This window comes from Pan troglodytes, chromosome 9 (genome assembly GCF_028858775.2).
Source record: "Pan troglodytes isolate AG18354 chromosome 9, NHGRI_mPanTro3-v2.0_pri, whole genome shotgun sequence".
Classification (NCBI taxonomy): domain Eukaryota; kingdom Metazoa; phylum Chordata; class Mammalia; order Primates; family Hominidae; genus Pan; species Pan troglodytes.
This window is the reverse complement of record NC_072407.2, coordinates 59,732,941-59,754,769: the sequence shown is the minus strand read 5'-3', so window position 1 is coordinate 59,754,769 and position 21,829 is coordinate 59,732,941. Positions and strand designations below refer to the sequence as shown.

The window sequence follows — 21,829 nt, the reverse complement described above, 5'->3', positions numbered from 1 at the left end:
CAGAACTTGAGGAAAGAGAATAATAACAGCAAGCATGTAGGTCACCTTGCCATGGGCTACTGCACTGAGTCCCCACAACAAATTGATTTAGGCTGGCACTATTGTCCCCAGCTTACAAAACAAAAACAAAAACAAAAACAAACCCACAGAACTCTAATGTTCAGAGAGGTTAAGTAACTTGCCCAAGGTCACACAGCTTACTAGTGGGAACATAACTAGGTCATTTACCCTTCTACTGTCCCAAAACCGTTTCTCCAGAGGCCACTGAATATCTGTCCCAGGCCTGCCCTCCTGCAGGGGCAATGGGGTTGGAGAAGGGCATCATGTACAGAGGTGAAAGGAGATGCTCAGTTTTCAGAACATCTGACAAGTCTATCTGGAAGCATTAAAAATTCATATAGAAACCTGACCCCAGCTGGACCTTGGGCCTGCCACCTGGTCTATCCCTGGCCTCCTGGACTCCCAGAGTCTGTTGGGAAATTTCCCTTCCACAGTGTCCTGAGAGTCCCAAGTCTGTATTTCACTGGAGAGGAGTTCCTCTCGGATTAGGGATCGAAAATTGGGAGCCCGCAGCTAGGAAAACAGGGCTGAGAACCGTCCCCCCTCTACTCTGGGTGTAAGAACCTTAGAGGCTTAAGGGCTTATAAACCTTATCATCTGGTGTCCTTCTATTCCTCTCCCCAGGCGGTTAGATGCTCATTCTCTGTTCTAGACGACTGAAGCCTGGCTGTGCTTCCCAAGGTGGCCAGTTGGGGGCAGCCGTCTGCTTGGAGGGAGCCAGAGCCTGAGCCTCTGTCTGCTGCTTTGAAGAACCCCTGTATATGGTCAGAGAGGTGCAGTCTTGGCCTTGGGAAAGGGCTCTGGAGTCTGAGATCTGAGGAGGGGGAAGAGGTTTCCTACTTCAGGAGAGACTGAGAAATTTTAGGGGGGCACTCAAAGTCGGTTGGTGGGTTTCACATACATGATAACTGGTGGCCGGTATGATACAAACGTTCTAGCTGGAGTGAAGGTTTGGGATGAGATTGTGAGAGAAAAGGCTAGAAAAGCAGTTGGTACCAGACTCTGAGGGATCTTTGATGCTCTGCTAAGGTGTTTTACCTTTACCCTATAGGCATTAGGAAGCCATTACAGGCTCCTGAGTGACATCATAACATATGCAAATTTTGATCAGATGAATCTGGTCACCATGGTATGGCTGGGTGGGAGGGAGGGAGAGATTCCATGTAGGAAACCAGCGAGGAGGTTATCGCAGTTTTCTTTTATATTCCAGGCATGAGGTAATGAGTAGCTGGAGCAGGGAGGTGGTGGGGAGAATGGGAAGGAAGGGATAGACTATGGCTGGGTGGGGGACTGGGTAACTGAATAGATACAGGAAATTAGAGAAAGGGAGGAGTTAATTACAACTAGGCTGGGTGTCTGGCAGACGAAAATGCAGAATGGGGGTACACTCAGAATGTGGGAGGTGAATGAATTTTGCTTTTTTCAGGGGATAGAGGAATCTCAGACAAATCCCTTCCTTTCTATGGCCTCAGTTTCCCCATCAGAGCGTTGGTGGGGGTTGGGCTGGATGGCCTTGAACATCCCTCCTATTTCAGGGTGTGTGGGTCAAGGTGGTGAATCTGGGTTGTTTGGAGAGTTTGGGGGTCTGTGCATGTGAGATCGCTGGAGGTGATCTCTGCTGGGTCCTGATTGAGTGGGTGTGCATGTCAGTGTGCATGTCAGAATTTAGGGGACACCTGCCTGTTTGTGGGACCCGTGGGTGGTTGGTGTGCTTGCACGTGCTACATGGCTCTGCTTGGTGCGAGTGTGTGTGAGAGCTCGGGAGTGTGGGTGTGCACGTGATGGGCGTCCGTGGGTCTGTCTGGGCTGGTGGTGGGAGGGGTGGGGGTTGGTGGAGAGTGGCTTTGCTTCAGGCTTCTTCCTGAGGCTCACACACTCCTCCTGCTTTCACTGTTCTGAAATAGCATCTGGACCGAAGGCCCATGAATATTTCACAATGATAATTCTATGACCTGGACAGCCTGCCTCTAATTTACCAGCAGCCCCCCTCCCCCTGCCCAGGCCCCAGCAGCCCCTCCTCCACCAGAGCTCTTGCCTGGCTGTCCCTCCAATCCAACCCATTAACCTCCTCACAGCCAGCCTGACACAAGCCCCTGCAAGACCCCAGACTCCGAGCTCCCTGGGTTTCTGACCAGCTGCTCTCACTCTCCCCCAACCCACCCCACACCCTTAACCGGAGTCTACCTGCCTCAGGCTTAGATGCTGATTTCTTCTCCTTTCTTCTCTTCTTCTCAAGATCATTTGACCTCCCCAGCCAGAATCACAGAACCTCAGCCTGCCTCCTCAAGCCCTAGCATCTAGGCCCCCTCTATCTTTCTGTTCCCACCTCCCAAGCTAGATTTTTTTTTTTTTTTTTTTTTTTTTAGACAGAGTCTCTGTCACCCAGGCTGGAGTGATTCTTGTGCCTCAGCCTCCTGAGTACCTGGGACTATAGGCACCCGCCATCACGCCTGGCTAATTTTTTTGAATTTTTAGTAGAGACGGGGTTTCTGCCATGTTGGCCAGGCTGGTCTTGAACTCCTGACCTCAAGTGATCTGTCCACCTCAGCCTCCCAGAGTGCTGGGATTACAGACGTTGAGACATCACACCCCACTCCAAACTAGATTCTTAAAAAAACATTTTTAAGAGACTCAGTCTCGATATGTTGTCCAGGCTAGTCTCAAATTCTTGGCCTCAAGTGATCCTCCCACGTCAGCCTCCCAATTAGCTGGGATTACAGGTGCAAGCGACCACACCCTGCCCAAGCTAGATTCTTAGCTCCAAATTCAAACTACCAAACTTCCCTCCAAGTGCTCAGTCTGATGAGACTCACCCCTAAATCCCAACCCAAGTCCTTCTTAGCCTGAGCTCTTCCCAGTCCCCAGCCTCTCTTCCACATGCCAGAAAGATGAAGGTTCTGATTGTACCTCAAGCCAGTAATGCATCACAATTTGGGATTCCTGTCCCTCTGATCACCCGAGTTCCTCGGTCCCTCTTCTAGCCTGTTTGGAAACCTGCTTCTCTGACCTGGTTCATCCCTGATGGCTTCTACCTCACAGGAGCCGAGAGAGAGACCACATACCCACAGGGTTGCTGTGTGCAGGTGTGTACGCTGTGCACTGCACAAGGGCACTTAGCCAAGGAGGCAAGTGTACGCGGAAACCCAGCCTTGGTCTCTGTTTGCCAAGGTGTTTGCTCTGGCATGGGGCTGTGTTTCCCTGAGGGAGCAGTGCCTTGTTCACATTTACCCAAAGCCATATTGGGGCTGTCTGTGACCAGGAGTGTGTATGTGACTCCTCCTTGCAGGAGAACTGCTCTTGTTTCCTGAAGGAACAGGGTCTGGAAGAGGGCTGTTAACCAGACAGCAGGTCTTCCCCAGGCTTAGTTCCTCAGGCGCCAGACCACTCAGGGTTGGCTGCAGCTCTTCCCCTGGACAAATGAAGAGAAGAGGTGCCACCAGCACCCACTCTTGGCTGCCACACTGCGCCTCACCTAGAATGCAGGGCTTCAGCTCCTCCTCATGGCGGGGGAGCGCACACCACCTCCAGCCACCAGGAAGCTCTTTGATGGCGGGGGACGGCTCCCCTTCTCCAACCCTCCTGGCCCTGCAATCCTTACATTCTGAGACCTCATCCCGCTTTCGGGGTCCCAAGTCAACAAATCTTACAGTAGATAAAATAATAGAATTTTTTAATAAATTTTTTTTCCCAAACAACTTCTTTTGATCTTCACCACGCAGGGGCCACAGTGGAGAGGAAAGTTCTCTCCAGGTGCCCTAAAAAGTGTCCAGGGTAGACTTAGGAGAAAAGTATTCCTCCAGTGTCAGGAGGTTGAGGGGACTAGGGTAAGCAGGGGTCAGGGTCAGCCTGGCCCTGACTGAGGCATCCCCCAAAGGGTCCTGGGTGGGGCTCCCTGGGGGAGCTTCCAAAGGCTCTGCTGGTGGAAGACGCTCTGCAGACAAAAGCCCCTCTGGTGTCCGCTGTGGGCCCTTCGGAGTGCGGGTCAGCGGCTGCCTGGGGGGCCCCACCCCAGCCTTGGGATGGGGAAGAGTTAATGGCCAGAACTGGGGAGGGCAGGGCTGAGCCACCACACACGCCCTCTTGGGGCTGCCACAAGTCAGGACAGCCCAGGGGGCAGGCAAGGAGAGGCGGCCTGCTCCCCGGGGAGGAGAGGAGCTGGGAGGGGAAAGGGAGGCAGCAAGGCCAGGGAAGGTGGGGCGACTGGGGCCGGAGCCGCAGCCCCGGGTGGACGGGAAGCGGGGATCGGACACTGGCCTCTTCGATCTCAGCACCGCAGTCAGAGGTGGTGGGGCACCAGGAGCAGGAGGCAAAGCAGAGGGCTGGGGAGCCCGGCCGAGAGCGCAGGGCCTCGGGAGTCCGGGGGCGCCTGGCAGGCAGCGCCGGGGCACGTCTGCTCCCCTCGCTGGTCCTCACCCCCGTAGCCCCCCCAGTAGTCGTCCTCAGTAGGCGCGTCCCCGCCCTGGCGCCCCCGCGAGTCTTCGGCAGGCAGATCTCGGTAGAGGGTGGAGGGATCGGCTGGGGGCGCCCCGGCCTCGGCCACCCCGTACAGGTGGTTGGAGGAGCTGTTGCCGCGGGCGCGGCTGCCCGGCCGCGTGGGTGCCGCGGGCGGACACGCCTGGAAGTCGGCCTCGCGGAGCGCGCGCAGGTCTCGGCCCTGGCGCTCCGGGGGGGTGGCGCAGGTCACGTCGGAGCTGGACACGCGCGCGCGCTGGAACCAGGCCCAGAGCGGCCGCGCGCGGCAGTCGCACGCCCAGGGGTTAGCGTTGAGCCGCAGGAACTCGAGCGAGGGCAGGTCGGCGAGCGCCTCGCCGGGCAGCGAGGCCAGGCTGTTGTTGAACAGGTAGAGGATGGTGAGGCGGCTGAGGCCGCGGAAGGCCGCGCGGTGCACGCCCTGCAGCCGGTTCCCGTGCAGCAGCAGCCGGTCCAGACTGCCCAGGCCGCGAAACACGTGCTCTGTGAGCAGCCGCAGGCGGTTCCCGTGGAGGAAGAGGTGGCTCAGGTTGGCCAGGTCCGCGAACAGGTCATCCTGGGTGGGGTGGAGTGGGGCACAGAAGAAGAGAATGGGCCTGAGGCAGGGTGCAGACCCCGCTGGGGCCTTGGCCGGGGGAGGGAAGGGGGTGCACCGTGGCAGAAGAGAAAGGGTTGACCTTTTGATTCATAGCATCCTGGATTTGGATTCTGCCTCCTCTAACCTATTTGCTGTGGAAAAAGTGGTATTGGTGAGGTCAGTGGTTCCTAAACTTTCGGGTGTATTAGGATCCCCTGCGGATCTCTGAGCGGGGTGGGGCGGGGGGCAGAGTTTCTAATTCAGGAGGTTTGGGGTGGAGCCTAGGAATCCCCATGTCTACAGGTTCCCCAGGGAAGCCAGTGTGGCCATTGGCAGGACCACAGTTTGAGTTTCAGAACTTCTGGTTTGGTGAAGTATGGAGACTGGGGAGCCAGCCTTTCTGATTTCAAATCTTGGATCTGTCATTAACTGATGCCACCTTGGGCAAGTCACTCAGGATATCTGTGACTCAGTTTCCTCATCTGTATAATGTAGAGATTAAATGAAGCAGCATGTATGAAGGTGCTTACAACACCTTTCCTTGTGGAGTTCTATGAGTTCCATGAGTTAGCCATTATTCTTTTTTTTTTTTAATTTTTGTTTTTGTTTGTTAGCCGTTATTCTTAACTTGGCCAAGCCAGTCATCTCTCTGTGCCTGTTTCCTCATCTGTAAAATGGGGATGAGTATACCTACTTCCTGGGTTTGTTCTGAGGATTCCAGAGGATGGTTCACATAAAGATCATATGAGGGAAGTGCTGGACACGTGCCCAGCACACAGGGATTTGGTCCAATGATGAAGCCCACAGGCTCAGCACTTAGAGCCCTGGTTCAAAATCCAGCTTGCCTTTTCCCTAGCTGTGTTATTTTAGGCAAGTTTTAACCTCATGGAGTCTCAGGTTCCTCAGTATGTACAATATTCCTTATTATGTATAACCCCGTCAGCAGGCTAAAGGAGGGTTGGATGATAAATGCTGTTAAGGGTACAGTATCTGGCAGGTGCATAGTCAACCATCAATAAATGGTGGCTATTATGACAATAGGGGCTCAGTAACAATTGGGTCCTGTCCCTTTTCTTTAAAAGAGGAGCTCCCTGGGGGAACCAAAGTACTGCTACTAGGCTGGGTATTGGGGTGAGGGGCATCAGCTCCACCCCCAGAGGCGGCAGGGGAGGAGAGGAAGGAAGCCACATTGCATTACTACTCCCCTTAGAGGCGCTGTCCCACCTGCCTGGTGCTAGGGAGTCACCTAATCAGGCCACATTAGTGCAGAAAGGACCTTGGAACTATGGTTCAGAATTAACAGCGGGGGGCGGCGGGTGTGTGTGGCCCACGGCCAGTGGGGATTCCTGGACTCTGCATTATAACCAGCTCACCAGGGGATTCTGATGATCAGCTGACTTGGGAGCTAATGCCTTGGCACCCATCAGCCCAGCTCACTTTTTTAGAGGAGAGCACTGGGGCTCAAAGAGATAAGGGCTTGCCAGAGAGGGAAGCAGGACTTCAGCTCCCTGACCTCACTGCCTTGAGGTCCTCCCCTCTTGTGCAGGGCATCACTGTGGTCAGCAGGTTCCAGGAGGTCTGGGTCTCAGAACAGGAGCATCCACTCTGCTCAGGCCAGTTCACCCAGGGGGCCTGTTCCCTGACTGTGGCTCTCCCTCCCTCACTGCCTGGGGAGACGCTTCCCTCCCCATGCCTGCCACCCAGGAGCCTGGTCGGAGGCCTCAGGTTGGGGGAGGGCATTGACTCCCAGCCCACACCCACAGCCTCCACCTTCCTGTGCTCCTGCCTGTTCTCGCCCCCTCCCATCTGGCTTCCGCCCTCTTCGCTACAGGAACTGAGCGTGCCAAGAGCCCTCCTCTTGGCCACATTGAGATCCGTCCCCCTCAACCTTCTCGGCTGCCTCTGACACCACCATTCTCCGCCCCCTGCTGCCACCACCCCAAATCCTGGCTCAGGCCTCCAGCTGGCTCCTTGCACCTCCCTGGCCTCAGCCTGACTCACCATGGCCTGGTACTCTTGTTCTCTTCCAGGCCCATCCAGGGGGTAGGCTTGGAATCCCTGCCACTCAAAACACCTAAATGGGGTTCCTCTTTTTATGAAGTGTCAGCAAGAGTAGGACACACCCAGAGATGTATGGTCAGAGGATCGATAAGGGGCCGGGGGTTGGGGGAGAGTGAGCAGGGGTAATCCACATTTTGGGGGACCTCGGGAGGTCAGAAGAGTAGACCAAAGCTCCAGAGATCCTAGGGAATTCAGGTGCCTTTGACCCACAGCCCCAGGTTTTGGCCCACAGAATTTCTTGATTCTAACCTCCTCTCCTCTCCTTTTGTTTCTCTGCAAAAAGTCCTGCCCCTCCCTTCTCTGAGCCTCTGCCTTGGGGTCCATTGCCTCCTCCCCCCATCCAAGCTGTTGCCAAATCCCGTTGCCACTTCCTTGAATGTAGCTTTCAAATCCAGTCCTTCCTCTCTCCACTGTTAAAACCGTTCTCTATGCATTAATAAGCTCTTGACTTTCACAGCCCTAGCCCTCCCCCCGCCCCTCCCTATCTCCCCTCCCTATCTCCCCTCCCTCTGGGCTGAGAGCCTCTGCTAAAGTCATCCTCTTCCATTTCAAAAACCACATTTCCCTTGCCTCCCCACTGGCCGGTTCACAGCTCTCTGCATCCATTTGGAATCTTAACACAGCATCCCTGCCCGCTTCCCTGACAGCATCCTGTTCTTAACCTTGCCTCCCTCCAAACTCCCAGCTCTTGGCTCTGACACTAATCAAATGAGCTGCTTGGCTGTGTGACCTTGCGCAGCTCCAAGCACCTCTCTGGGCCTGGGTCTTTTCATCTGTGAAACAAGGGACTTAGGATAGGTGATCTTTAAGATCCCATCTGCATCTGATTTTTATGAATTGGTGAGTTCTGGGATGTGCCTCATTCATTCCACAGAGCTGTACGGAGTGTCTACTCTGTGCCAGGCACCCCCGCTCACAGAGCTCATCAGTCTAGGATGGGTATCATCGTCATCATCGGCGTCAGCATTGTCAAGCAGGTAACTGATTGAGCTCTTACCATGTGCCAAGCTCTGTGCTACACAGATCCTATATAGTAACTTAATTGTCACAACCCTATGAGGTGGATACTATTATTATCTCCATTTCAGAGATTAGGAGATGGAGCCTCAGAGAAGTGAAGTGACTCGCCTAGGGTCCAACAGCTAATATGCAGTGGAACGTGGCTTCCAACTCCAGAGACCTCTGAACAACTGCACTCTGGAGTCAGACAGACCTGGGCCACTTCTAGGTCATGTTCCTTACTAGCTGGGTGACCTTGGACTGTGCTTTTATTTTGCTGAGCTTCAGTTGGTGTCCTCCCTGGTGTTAATGGATAGCTACCATTCATTGGATACTCACTTCGTACCAGACATTGGGCTGTGAGCTCAGTAGTATCTCCTTTAATCCTCACAACCCCTGCTCGCCAAGGTACAGGTTATCCCCATTTCACAGATGGGTCCATCGAGGCTCAGAGTGGTTAAATAACTTGCACAAAGCCATAGAGCAAATTAGAGGTGTGGCTGGGATTCAAACTGAGATCTGATCTGCTTGAGCATAAAGACTATTTTTAAACCATTCAGGCCAGCTGTGTACGGTGGCTCATGCCTGTAATCCCAGCACTTTGGGAGGCCGAGGCGGGTGGATTGCTTGCGTTCAGGAGTTCAAGACCAGCCTGGGCAACATGGTGAAACCCCGTCTCTATAAAATAGAAAAATTAGCTGGACATGGTGGCACATGTCTGTAGTTCCAGCTACTGGGGAGGCTAAGATGGGGGAATTGTTTGACCCCAGGAGGTGAGGCTGCAGTGAGCCAAAATTGCACCACTGCACTCCAGCTGGGTGACATAGTGAGACTGTCTCAAAAACAAAAACAAAACAAAACAAAACAAAAACCATGCAGGCCACTGTAATGATTGAAAGAGAAAACAAGTGTCGGCAGGTGCGGTGGCTCACACCTGTAATCCAACACTTTGGGAGGCCGAGGTGGGCAGATCACCTGTGGTCAGGAGTTCAAGACCAGCCTGGCCGACATGGTGAAACCCCGTCTCTACTAAAAATACAAAAATTAGCCAGGCATGGTAGCACACGCCTGTAATCCCAGCTACTTGGGAGGCTGAGGCAGGAGAATCGCTTGAACCTGGGAGGCAGAAGTTGCAGTGAGCCGAGATCGTGCCACTGCACTCCAGCCTGAGCAAGAGAGCAAGACTTCATCTCAAAAAAAAAAAAAAGAAAGAAAACAAGTGTCTTTATCATCTGGCTACACTTGAGTAGGGAATATGCTCTGGGAGAACAGGGCCACTGTTTCTGTTCTCTCCTGAATCCCTGGCACCTGGAACATTGTCTGGCATGTGGTAGGTACTCAGTAAATATCTGTTGATGAATGAACTCACCTGGCACAGTGCCTGGCCCTTCCCCATTCTGAAAAGCTGTGGTCCTCTGGTGGAGTTTCCTCCAAAGCTCCCCTTCGGGGCAGGCCTGGCTCCATCTTGGGTCACACCTGCACCCTGCGGATCTCACCCCAGCCCACGTTTCCTCACCTGCCTGTGGCATCTCCCAGCCCAGCCCTACCAGGCAGTTCACAGGCAGAGGCTGTGTTTTCCATCTCCTCTATAAAAGGCCAGGTGTGAAGTTGCTTCCTTCCCATGATGCCTGGTACCATTCATGCCAGGGGCGTAGAGAACAAACACTTCCCATTTCAGAAGACCCCAATGTCCACCTGAGGTCCCCTCTGCCCAAGCCTTTGCTGACCTCAGGTCCTGATTGCTGTTCTTGGCCTGAGAGTCAATGGAGGATGGGGTCATAATAACATGATTTCTTCAGCACTGAACTATGGGCTTTTTTTTTTTTCTTTTTTGAGACAGAGTCTTGCTCTGTCACCCAGGCTGGAGTATAGTAGCATGATCTCAGCTCACTGCAACCTCCACCTCCCAGGTTCAAGTGATTCTCCTGCCTTAGCCTCCCTAGTGGCTGGGATTACTGACACCTGCCACCCCGCCTGCCTAATTTTTGTATTTTTAGTAGAAACGGGGTTTCACCATGTTGGCCATGCTGGTCTCAAACTCCTGACTTCAAGTGATCCACCCACCTTGGCCTCCCGAAGTGCTGGGATTGCAGACATGAGCCACCACACCAGGCCTGAACTATGGGCTTTCTATACACTAACTCGTTTCCTATTTACAGCTATTCTTGGTGGAAGGTATTATTTTCATTATTCCCAGTTTGCAGATAAAGTAAGTGAGGTTCAGAGAGGGTTAGCAACCTGCCTAAAGTTAAATAAGTCAGAAAATAGTAGATTGGGGATTCAAGCTCAGGCCCTCTGACTCCAAATTCCTCCTAAATAACTAATATATATTGATAAGGAGATTTTGAAAGCATTAAATGCATGATCAATTTGTAGTAGTATTTGATCTCAGTATTAGTAGTAGTAGTAGTAGTAGTAATTATTATTATAGTGCCCATATGTGCTAAATGCCTTACATTTTAATCCTTGTGCTAAATGCCTTACATTTTAATCCTTACAAAACTTCTTAAATAAGGATTATTATTGGCTGGGCATGGTGGCTCACACCTGTAATCCCAGCACTTTGGGAGGCCGAGGTGAGTGGATCACCTGAGGTCAGGAGTTCAAGACCAGCCTGGCCAACATGGTGAAACCCGTCTCTACTAAAAATACAAAAAATAGCTGGGTGTAGTGACACATGCCTGTAATCTTAGTTACTCAGGAGGCTGAGGCAGGAAAATCACTTGAGCCTGGGAGGCAGAGGTTGCAGTGAGCTGAGATCGCACTACCGCACTCCAGCCTGGGCGATAGAGCAGGACGTTGTCTCAAAAAAAAAAAAAAAAAAACAACAAAAAAAGATTATTATTAAGTACTATCCTGATTGCCATTTTAGAGATGAGGAAATGGAGACTGAGAGAGGTTAAGTAATTTGTCCAAAGTCATATATATAGGAGCCAGGATTTGAACCTAGGTCTTGCTGAGTCCAAACTGTGTGCTTTCAAAAATGAGCCTGCTCAATTGTACTCCAGAGTACTGTCCCCTTGTAGCCAGACCATGAGGTTCAAGCGCCAGCTCTTCCTGGGTGTGTGGCCTCAGGAACATTCATCCCATGTCCCTAGTGCCCCTAACTGTCCCTATCACCAGGTTGTTGTGAGGCTCTACATGATGGTGAGAAGACATAAGCCTCCGGTCACACCGACAATGGTTGAAAAGATTTATGATTGGAGGTGACTATATCTCTATAGGGTCTTCAGGGCCCCCAGCCTCAGCTTCTCCATTGTTAACAAGGAGGTGAAAATAATCTCCCAACTGGGCTGTAGAAATGAGATGAGGTGGCTGAGTGCACTTCATAAACTGTGAGGTGCAATTTCTGGGACTCACTCATGACCTTAGTATAATCCTTGAAGTTGACCCACATCTTCAGGATGGAGTCCAAGTTGGGCCACTTCACTGAAACCAATGTTAAATAAGGCTCGTTTCTTTTTTTAAAATAGTATTTTAACAAGCATTTATATAGCACTTACCGTATGCCAAGCACTATTCTAAGTGCTTTACAAATTATTCATGCATTTAATGCTTTCAAAATCCCTAGGAGATGGGTGCTCTTGCTACCCCATTGTACAGATGAGAAAACTGAGGTCTGAGGAGGTTAAAAAAAAAAAATGTCACACGCTTGTAAATGGCAGAGTGGATACCTATAAAGTGCTTGGCACTGTGGCTGACCCTGTGTACCCACTAAGTGGTGGCGGCTACTGCTATTACTGTCACTATTTAGGCAACAATAAGAATAATATAAGACATATTTTTTTCCAATATACCATGCATTTTACTTCTTTCCCTCCTCATGGGAATGGTATCTCTGTGAAGGCAGGGGGTTTGGTCTGTTCTGTTCACTACTGTATTCTTAGCATCTAGCTCGTAGTGGGTGCTCAGTATGTTTGTTAGGTTGTTATGGCTATTGTTATTATCATTAGCATCATCAGCACTGACCTGATTTTCCAACTAGCAGATTGATAACTAGTTAGGCACTAGCCCTGGATGAGGCAGAGGAAGCACGTTCTAGGTTCAAGTAGGGAGAGGGCAGAATTTGGATATTCTCACCCCCTTCCAGCCGGAGGCTCTGTAGCCAAGGGAAGATTTTCTCTCAGGGTGGTTTGGAGGGTGTGTTATTGCTTCCTGGGGAAATGGAGTGGGATGATTTGCGTGTCAAACAGTCAGCATAACAACAATAAACAATAATTAGATCAATAATAATAACAATGAATAACAATTACTGGTATTCCTTCCATTTTCAGAGCATCCATTCTCCAGCTGCATAACAGAGATTTACCCTTTTCTTTCTTCCCCTGCATTGAGATGACAGGTTTGGAAAACGGGAATCTAGAAGGGGTGTGGGCTTCTCCCGTCCCATTGCCCAGTGAATTGGAGAGAAGCGCAACTTTCTGTGGGATGCCAGTGGCTGTGGCTCTGCCTTCTCTCTCTACTTCCCCGTGATGTGGGCAGACTTGAGGGTGGGTGAGAAAAACAGCTGCAAAGGCCTTTGGGCAGGGGACCCTGGGGGAAGGCAGAGTGCCCTGAAGGCAAACACGTGAGATCACAGAAAGAGACAGATACACACACGCAGACAGACATGGGGGTGTATGCGGAGTGGGTGTGTGAAGGGAGACAGACAGAAGAGGCAGAAGACAGATGGGGGAGGCAAGTTAGTGAGAGAGGCAGTGATGGATGGAAAGGGATAGACAGACAGACAGGCAGAGGCAGAGAGGTGAAGGTTGTGGAGTTAGAGGGAGAGAGAGAGAGAGGAACAGCAAGGGACCTAAACAGGTAGAGAGACAGAAGGGAAAAAGTAAAGCCCCTGGAGAATGTAAGAGAGAAAAGAGACAGAGACAGAGAGAAATGGAGATGCTGAGGCAGGAAGGGTGGCCTGGGGAGAGAGGAGGGACGCACGCCAGGGTCGGGGAGCAGAGGGGCCCACAGAGAGAGGAAACCAGAAAGGGGCTGAGGGTGGGGGCAGGGCAGGCTCACCTGTAGGTGGAGCAGGCTGTTCTCCTGGAGGTAGAGGTACTGCAGGCTGACCAGGCCTCGGAAGATGTTGCCGGGCAGGCTGCTGAGCTGGCAGCGGTACAAATGCAGCGACTGCAGCCGCTCCAGGCCCTGGAAGGTGTCGGGCTCCAGCGAGCGCAGGTGCCGGTTGTCACCGAGGTCCAGCTCCTCCAGTGCTTGCAAGTGGCGGAAAGTGCCCGGGTAGATGGTGGAGAGGTTGTTGGAGAAGAGCCACAGGGTGAGCAGGTTGGACCCAAAGGTGCCTGGCCGCAGCGTGCGGATGAGGTTGTTCTGCAGGAAGAGTCGCTGAGTGCTGGGTGGCAGGGACAGCGGCACAGAGGAGAAGTTGTTGGCCTGGCAGCTCACGGTGGGCGGGGATGAGTAGCAGGTGCAGAGCATGGGGCAGCTGGGGGCCGCCAGGGGCAGGGCCAGGAGCATCAGCAGGAGGCAGGCCGAGGCGGGAGCTGTGGGGAGGGGAAGCAGAACTTACTAGGTGGGCTTCCAGGGCAGGAGTGCCAGCTGGGGGCCAGCCGCCCAACTTGGTAAAAGGCCTAGACCCGGCTGAATATGGTGGCTCACACCTGTAATCCCAGCACTTTGGGAGGCCAAGGCAGGAGGATTGCTTGAGGCCAGGAGTTTGAGACTATTCTGGGCAACATAGGGAGATCCCTGTCTTTACAAAAAAAAAAAAAAAATTAGCCAGGCATGGTGGCATGTGCCTGTAGTCCCAACTACTTGGGAGGCTGAGGCAGGAGGATCGCTTGAACCCAGGAGTTTGAGGCTGTAGTGAGCAATGATCACACCCTTGCACTCCAGCCTGGGCAACACAACAAGACCCTGTTTCAGGGGAAAAATTAAAAAATAAAAATAAAGGCCTAGAGCCCTGGTGCTCCCATGTCTGGGGGCTCAGGGGACAACGTTATAGCCTGAAGTGGCCTGGCCACTTCCACTTTCTGAGGCTTCTCATATATTAAAAAATAACGCCAAAAGGCCATTGTAGAAAGCACTGCAAATTGGTTGAAGAATGATCATCTCTTCATTCCTGTTTTCACTATTGCATGTTTGACCTTGTCTAGAGATTAATGTCAAAAGACTAACGTCAGGGTTTCTCTGCCTCAGTATTGACAGTTGGGCCGGATAGTTCCTCGTTGTGGGGGCAGCCCTATATAAGGCATTTAGCAGCATCTCTGTCTTCTACCCACTAGATGCCAGCAGCACCCTGCCTCCAGTTGTGACAACCAAAATGTCTCCAGACATTGCCAAATGTCCCCTGGGGGGCAAAGTCACCCCATTGGAGAATGACTGGAAGTAACTTGGGACCCTTTGGAGATCTGAGGCCCATGTGAAATGGACTCACTCTGGGGTCTGGTCTTGCCAGCCCACTGGTGCCCAGTGCCCTTACTTTCCTGTACTTTTCGCCCTTGCAGAGTCAGAGCCTCTTTGTGCCGGGAGGGGCCTTAAGGGTTGGGTCTCTAAGTGAGGCCACCAGCCAGTCCTAGGAACTATGCAGAATTCCTGGGGGGACAGCCTGGGAATCTGCATTTTACACCCCAGGCTCTCCTCATTCGCAGTTACTTAAAAACTTTTTTCTTTTTTTCTTCTGGAGACAGGGTCTTGCTCCATCGCCCAGGCTGGAGTGCAGTGGTACGATCACAGCTTATTGCAACTTGGATCACTTGGGCTCAAGCAATCCTCCTGCCTCAGCTTCCTGAGGAGCTGGGACCACAGGCCCGTGCCACTGCACCCAGCTAATTTTAAAAAAATTTTTGGCCGGGCGCGGTGGCTCAAGCCTGTAATCCCAGCACTTTGGGAGTCTGAGGCGGGTGGATCATGAGGTCAGGAGATCGAGACCATCCTGGCTAACACAGTGAAACCCCGTCTCTACTAAAAATACAAAAAAAAATTTAGCCGGGCATGGTGGCGGGCGCCTGTAGTCCCAGCTACTTGGGAGGCTGAGACACGATAATGGTGTGAACCCGGGAGGCGGAGCTTGCAGTGAGCCGAGATCGCACCACTGCACTCCAGCCTGGGTGACACAGCGAGACTCTGTCTCAAAAAAAAAAAAAAAAAAAAAAAAAAAAATTGTAGGCATGGGGTCTTGCTATGTTGCTCAGTCTGGTCTCAAACTCCTGGTCTCAAACAATCCTCCCACCTTGGCCTCCCAAAGTGTTGGGATTTCAGGCATAAGCTACCGCATCCAGCCAAAGCTTTTTTTTTTTTCCCCCCAAAGTAACTTTTGAAGGTTGGATATGATCCATCCTTATTATGATACTGATGGAAAAGCAGGCCCAGAGAGCCTGGGGGCTAGAGAGTGGAGTGCAGGTGTCTGTACTCATATTTTAATAGGGGTGCAGGGCCTCCCATCATCCCTGGCCTTTGCCGTCACTATAGCTGATAAAGTTCTAGGCCGGAACTAGCTTGACCTCTACACTTTCTTATGATTTCCAGGTGACTCCTGGGATTTTCTTCTGGCAGTTTTGCCTGGGGAAAAAGGGAGCCTGCACCCCCAAAGCCAGGCAGTCATTCCCTGGGCACACAGTGACTGAACACCTTCTGCTTCAAGCAACGTCCTAGGCTTTTGAAGGCAGAGGGGAGGAAGACTTGTTTCTGCACTCTGACATCCTGGGGCTCCTTGGGGTTCAGAGACCCTGGGAGAGACTGAGGGGTTGGTGATTTTGAGTGTGGGGTCTCCAAGGCTACGAATTGCACATGCTTAGTGGTGGTTTTGTGTGTGATGTGTCACGCTCCTGAGGTTGCCGTGTGTGTGAATGTGTGTATGTATCTGTGATTTTGGGTAGTGGCGTGAGCCAGGTGCTCACCAAATGCAGTGCTGCTGAGCCAGGTGTGCACGCATGGGACTGACAGGCCCCGAGTGTGGCGCTGGCATCCCAGCTGCCCTGGTGTTCCTCCTCCAGAGGGGGGAGCACACAGGTGCCGGGTGGAAGATCCACACTCCCAGTGTGCCGCTCCTCGCTTTTGGGCCCCACCGTGAGTGTCCCCGGCCCCTCCTGGCGCTGCGTCGGTGCTGCGTCGGTGCGTGCTGGCTGTCCTCCGCGTGTGTGTGAGCGCCGGGCCCCGTGCGTGTGTAGGCTGGGCGTGATGTAATACTCAGTGACACAGCGGCTGCTGTTCCATTCGTTCACACCACCTCCGCGTTTCTCGGCCCTTCTCACCCCTCCCCCGTGCGGCGTTTCACGATTACTTTCTCCTCCCGAGTTTCTCAGACCCACGTGGGGTGGAGGAGCAATGTCTCTCACCCCTCATCTGAACCAGGCAGAGGTGGAGTGTGGAAGCACAGTGGGGACCCTGAGTGGGTTTCATGAGGGTTGAGGTTTGGGGCTTAGAACTGGAGATTTCAAAGCCGGAAAGGTCCCCTCGATTCCTCTGGTTCAAGCATCTGTTCTACTGAGGTGATGATTGGAGCTCAGAGAGAGCAAGCGACTTACCCAAGGTCACACAGCAAAGTGTTGGCAGGGAAAGGGCCAGAAAAGTCTCTTGATGCCCAGCCAGGGCACTTCCCTTCCTGTCAGAGTCACCCTCTGATCTCCACTTCCCTAAGGACTTGACACCAAAAGAAGCCAAATCCTTCTCTGATCCCTTAATCCTACCCCTTATCCACAAGCTCACCAGAGTGTGAGCCCTGATGGCCGCTAGCCCCTGGAGGATTACAGAGCTTTCCCCCAGCCTCCGGACTGACCGCTGCCCCAGGAGAGACAGAGGGAAGGATGTGCAATCTCAGAGGCAAGGCCTTGCCCCAGAGGCAAGGCCCATTCCCCTGGCATCAGGGTTCCTTCCGGCCTTGAAGGTAAACTCTGCAGGAGCTGGCAAGGGTGCCTACTCCTCTTTCTCTCCCTAGACTCTCCTGCTCCCCACCTGCCCACATTAGACTACTTCTCTTCTCTTTCCCCACTCTCCTTCCGTCTTGTTCCCATGTCTCCCCCAACCAGGGCTCACCTCCCCCAGCCCATGATAGTGGTCCCTGCAGGCTCTCTGAAGAGCGACCCCGTGCTGGGGGCTCCTCCATAACAGCTGCTGCATAACAGTGACTCTGTTGCCATTTCTGGCCCTTGCCACTGCCGTGCAAAGCAGCTGTAACCCAAGGAGCTCATCCATAATTCACGCAGCGGCTCTCACTGGAGGCAAGGAGGAGGGGAGGGTCGGGGGCTCTGGGCTTCACTGCCCCAGGCCTGCTGGGGCTGGAGCGAGCACTCCAGGGCAGAGGTGGTGGGACTGGGGGGTTGGGGGACTAGAGAGCTGTGCCTTTCTCTCTCTCCCCCGCCCTCAGTCCCTGCCCTGCGCAGTGTGTGCCCTTTTCTTTCTTGCCAAGTCCCTTCCCCACCCCCTGTTCTCACGCCTCCTCAGCACCACTCCTTCCCTCCAGGCCCAGGCCTCCTGTCTCTCCCGAGGACCACGGCTCCACTCCTGGCCTTCATTTTGTGAATTCCGGGTGGAGACTGGGGCAAGATGCACAGAGTATCAGAGCTGGAAAGGGGGATACCTCGGTGGCCACCTAGAGCCAACCCCTCACATCATAGGTAACACCGTTGAGGGCTGGGGAGGGGAAGTGTGAGTTTCTGAGCACCCCAGGCCTCCTGACCAGGTCTCTACAGCTCGCCTTCATTGTCTTTCTCAGAAGCCTTCATTTCATCCCTCCACTACTTCATGGACAGAGGAAAGCCCTTTGTAGCAGCCTCCCCCACCCTCTCTGCTCACCCCCTCCTCTAAAGTCAGCAGGGGATGGCTAGAGCTGCAGGGGAGAGTACAGCAGGGTAGGAGGAAACCAAGAAGCACCTATTTTGTCCTAGGCACTGCATTTGTACAGGTTAACTTCTTTATACATTGAACACAACACACATAATCCCCTGGAGGTCAATATTGTGGCCCCCAATTTGCAGATGAAGGAAGGGAGCCCCAGAAACATGACACAGTGGCCTCAGGTCATGCAGCTAGTACAAAGTGGAACCCAGATTGGAAAAGAGGGACATCAAGCCCATGTCAGAGAGACACTCTGATCTTTCTTTAAGAGGTGGCCACATCCTCCGCAGAAACCACGCCTGAATGTGTGAGACACTGCCCTTGAGGTAAAGACAGGAGAGAAATTGCACCCAGGTGCCTAGGGCTGGGCCAGCCACAATGCTGAGTCTGTTTGGCTATTCAGGGTCAAGGCAAGGAAGGGACTCCAGCTCTCTCTGCAACTTTCACCTCCTAGGCTTGCGGTTGCTCTAGAGTAGTGATTACATTTGGGAGTCAAGAAGAGATGACCCCTGTCCAGAAGATATGGCCAGAACTGACCAGGGGAGGGAGCCAAGAGAGGCCAGAACATGGTATTGATCCCAGAAGGCTGAAGTGTCCAGAGCCAAAAGTATCTGTTCACTGAGGGACCACTGTCCAGGACTCTGGCTATCAAACCTTGGAGTACCAAGGCTCAGAAACAAAGTTCTCAGCCCACAGGCCACTCTTTGGGCCGGAGGCCCCTGTAGAAGAAGGAACTTGAGGAGAAGAAAACTGGACCCAAAGTAGGGGGCAGGATCCAGGCTACCCACCCACAGGGCAGAGTCGCTGGTGCAGAGTGGTCCCAGGAAAGGATGCTCCCTGGAAAGGCAGCAGAGGCCTCTCGCTCTGGAAGGAGGGGCACAGGGTCCCAGACGAGAAGCAAGGGCTCCACACCCAACGGGCTGCTTCAGGGAAGGGCTGGGGCCTGCGGGCAGATGCTGAGGGGGCAGGGGCTGAGGAGGTGGGAGCTGAGGAGTGGGATGGAGGTGGTGGTGATGCCAGTGACGCAGGGGCCTGGGGAGGCACTGACGCGGGTGACGGAGGTTTAGAGCTGCTGCAAACAGCTTCTCACTCTGCCAGAATGTAACACCCCAAAATAAGCAGCCACCGTGGTGGCGGCGGCGGCTGCAGAATCCAACGTCCGGGCTGGATAAATAAATGGCAGCACAGGAGCCAGCCTGGTTGCCCACCCTCGGAGGCTGTCACTCCCCTTCCAAAGTCCTCACCCTCTGTCCCTCACAGCCACCCCCAGGGCCCTGAGCTCAAAGCACCCCCCATCTGGCCCACAAGCCACTCCCTGAGAGAAGAAATGTGGCAGGCAGGCGCTTTGGGAATGGAGGGCTTCCCACGTGGAAGTGGTTACCAGAAGCCTCTTTGTCTCATCCCTGGGCAGCACCCCCAATCCCCAGTCCCTCTCTCTCAGCCTTTCTCTTCCTCCTCCTCTTCCCTCCTCTCCAGCCCCTCTCCCATCCATGGTTCCCTGTCTCCAACCCTCTTCTCCGGTTCCTGATACCCCTTCTCTAGTCACCATCCCCATCCTTCTCTGGTTTCTGATCTTTCCATTCTCCTTTTCCATTCCAGTCCCCAGGGTCCCAGTCCTGATTCTCTTTCCCGCTACCTCCATCCCAGGATTCTGGGTCCCTGTCCATAGTCTTCTTCCCATCCCTCCCCTGATCTGGTCTTTCCTCTCCTTCCCTCTTCCCACTTCCCTCCACGCTTTTCCCGTCTAACCTTTATTCCTTCTCCCCCTCCCCCGCTCCATCTCCCTCCTCCTTTGAGCTTCCCTCACCACTTTCTCCATCTTTGAGTTCTCCTTCCTATCCCTCTCCCCCTGACCCCTCCCCACCCCACCCCCAATCTCTGGCCCACACCCTTATCTGTCACTCAATCAGTAGAACTATCCTCTTTCTAGCGCCCTCCATCTCTCCTACCAGAGAGGGCCACTTGGATTTCCCTCTGCGCCTCCTACCTCCCCAGACAGCCCCCTACCCACATCTCCTGTCTTCCCAGGTGGCCAGAAAGTGCTGAGGCACCGGGCAGGAGGAGTTGCTGAGTCGGCGCTTCCCCAGCCGGCCCGAGTCCTCAGCGTCCCCCGGAGCAGGTGGAGCGGGGACAGCGGAACCTGAGCCTCCCTCCCCGCTCCGGGCCGGGTCCCCCTGCCCCCTGCGTCCCACCTCGGTCACGAGCTCCTCGCACGCGCCCGCGGGCTCCCAGCCAAGTGCCCTCCTGCTGAGAACAGCCCTGGCGGCGGGGGCGCGGCCCCAGCGCTGAGCTTTTCCCCTTCCCCAGGTTACCCCACCTCCCCAACTGCCCCACCCTCAATCCCTGAAAGAGGGGACGCCCTGCTTCTCTCCCCAGGATGCCCTCCGCTCTCCCGCCGCTGGCGTTCTTACCTTGCAGCAGGCGCCTGAGCCCGGGCAGCATCTTGTCTCGATGCTCGGGGGAGGGGGCAGCGGGGGGAGGGCGCTCCCACTCGCTCCCTGAGCCCGCCGGATGCACGGCGGGGACCCCGCGGGGCTCCGGGAGGGCCCGGGAGTCCCCGGGCTGCGTGGCCGGGCCGCGGCGCTCTACCCTGCGCCGCCCGGGCTGCGGGCCTCGGGAGGAGCCATCGGCCCCGACGGGACGGGGCGGGGCGCGACGGGGCGGGGAAGGCTGGGGCTGGCCGTCGACGCCCAGCGCCCGCGCCCCGCTAGCTGCGCTGTCCGCTCGAGAGTCCGTCAGTCTGTCGGTCCGTGTGCCCAGGCTGCTAGCCGAGGGAGAGTGGGGACAGCGAGGAAGCTCTTCCCAACCACCCCCACTCCTTCCCGCACTCGCTGGCTCCTCCCTCGTTTGCTGGCTTGCCGACTTAACCCTTTCTCCACCACTAGGAGGCGGGAGCGGCTTTCTAACCCCCTCCACCCCGCCCCCCCCCCCCCCCCCCCCCCGCTTAAGCGACCCGGAGGACTGTGTTCGATCGTCCTCTCGGCGCCACTCTTCTAGAGAAATCCCTTCTTGGGGGAATGCGGTAGTTTAGGGGAACCCCGTGGACTTGTCCTGTTCCCCCCTCCCAACTTTCCAGGAGAAGATGAGCTTCTGGGTCACCCCCTCCCCCGCCCCCAGCCGCGTCCCTCGCGCCAGTGTCCCAGCCTCCAGCATTTCTGTCCCCTGGGACAGCTCCAAGATTCCACTTTTCCTTCCACTCCCAGACCTCAAGCCCAGTGTGCGACTATAAGAATAGTATATGCAAGAGTTTGTGCGTGCAAGATCGAGTGCATATGAGCGTGCACGTGCGCGCAAGGATGCTTGTGCAGGTGTGACTCAGGATGCTTGCCCGTTACCCTTTGTACGGGCTTGGGGAAGCGGGGGGGCACGTGAGTGTGCACACGGGTGAGCCGCTGAAAGTCCGCCAGCGTGCATGTCTGAGCTGGTGGGAAACGTGAGGCTGTGCGAGGTTTTGCGCTTGCGATCTTGGGGATGGGTGGAAAGAAATATGTGCCCGGTGTGTGTATGCCCCTTAGTGCATTTACAAGCGGGTGCGAGATGGGCGCGCGTGCGAGTGTGTGCGTTTTTTTGTGTATGTATGATGTGTCCGGGAGGGGAGACCTTATCTCCCGCGGGGGTGCAGGAAAGGACCCAAAGCTGGGGAGAAGACTGTTGGCTTCGCGTGAACTTCCTCTACCCCCTTTTAAAGAGGGGCGGATTATGGTCTCACTGGAGCCCCTCTGGCCCTTCGTGGCCTGGTCACAGGCGGTATCAGCAGACCCATCACCTAGGCACTTCCCTACAAAGGCTGCAGGGCGGTTGACCCAGGTCTTGACTCGGCCCGGCGCGTCCGCGGAGCCGCCCCGGCGTAGGATAGGCTCGGGGCCCTCTGGGGAGCCGCTTCGG

At 54.4% G+C, this 21,829-nt stretch overlaps 1 protein-coding gene across 1 annotated transcript; it reads right to left on the bottom strand.

The window, feature by feature from the left end:
* Window positions 1-3,713: 3,713 nt before the first annotated feature.
* On the bottom strand, window positions 3,714-20,804 carry RTN4RL2 (reticulon 4 receptor like 2). The gene is made up of 3 exons (XM_016920901.4): window positions 20,356-20,804; window positions 13,172-13,653; window positions 3,714-5,086 (listed from the first exon to the last, which is right to left on the bottom strand). The coding sequence occupies exons 1-3, from the start codon at window positions 20,384-20,386 to the stop codon at window positions 4,337-4,339; spliced, it is 1,263 nt and encodes a 420-aa protein (XP_016776390.1). The 5' UTR covers window positions 20,387-20,804; the 3' UTR covers window positions 3,714-4,336.
* Window positions 20,805-21,829: the final 1,025 nt, after the last annotated feature.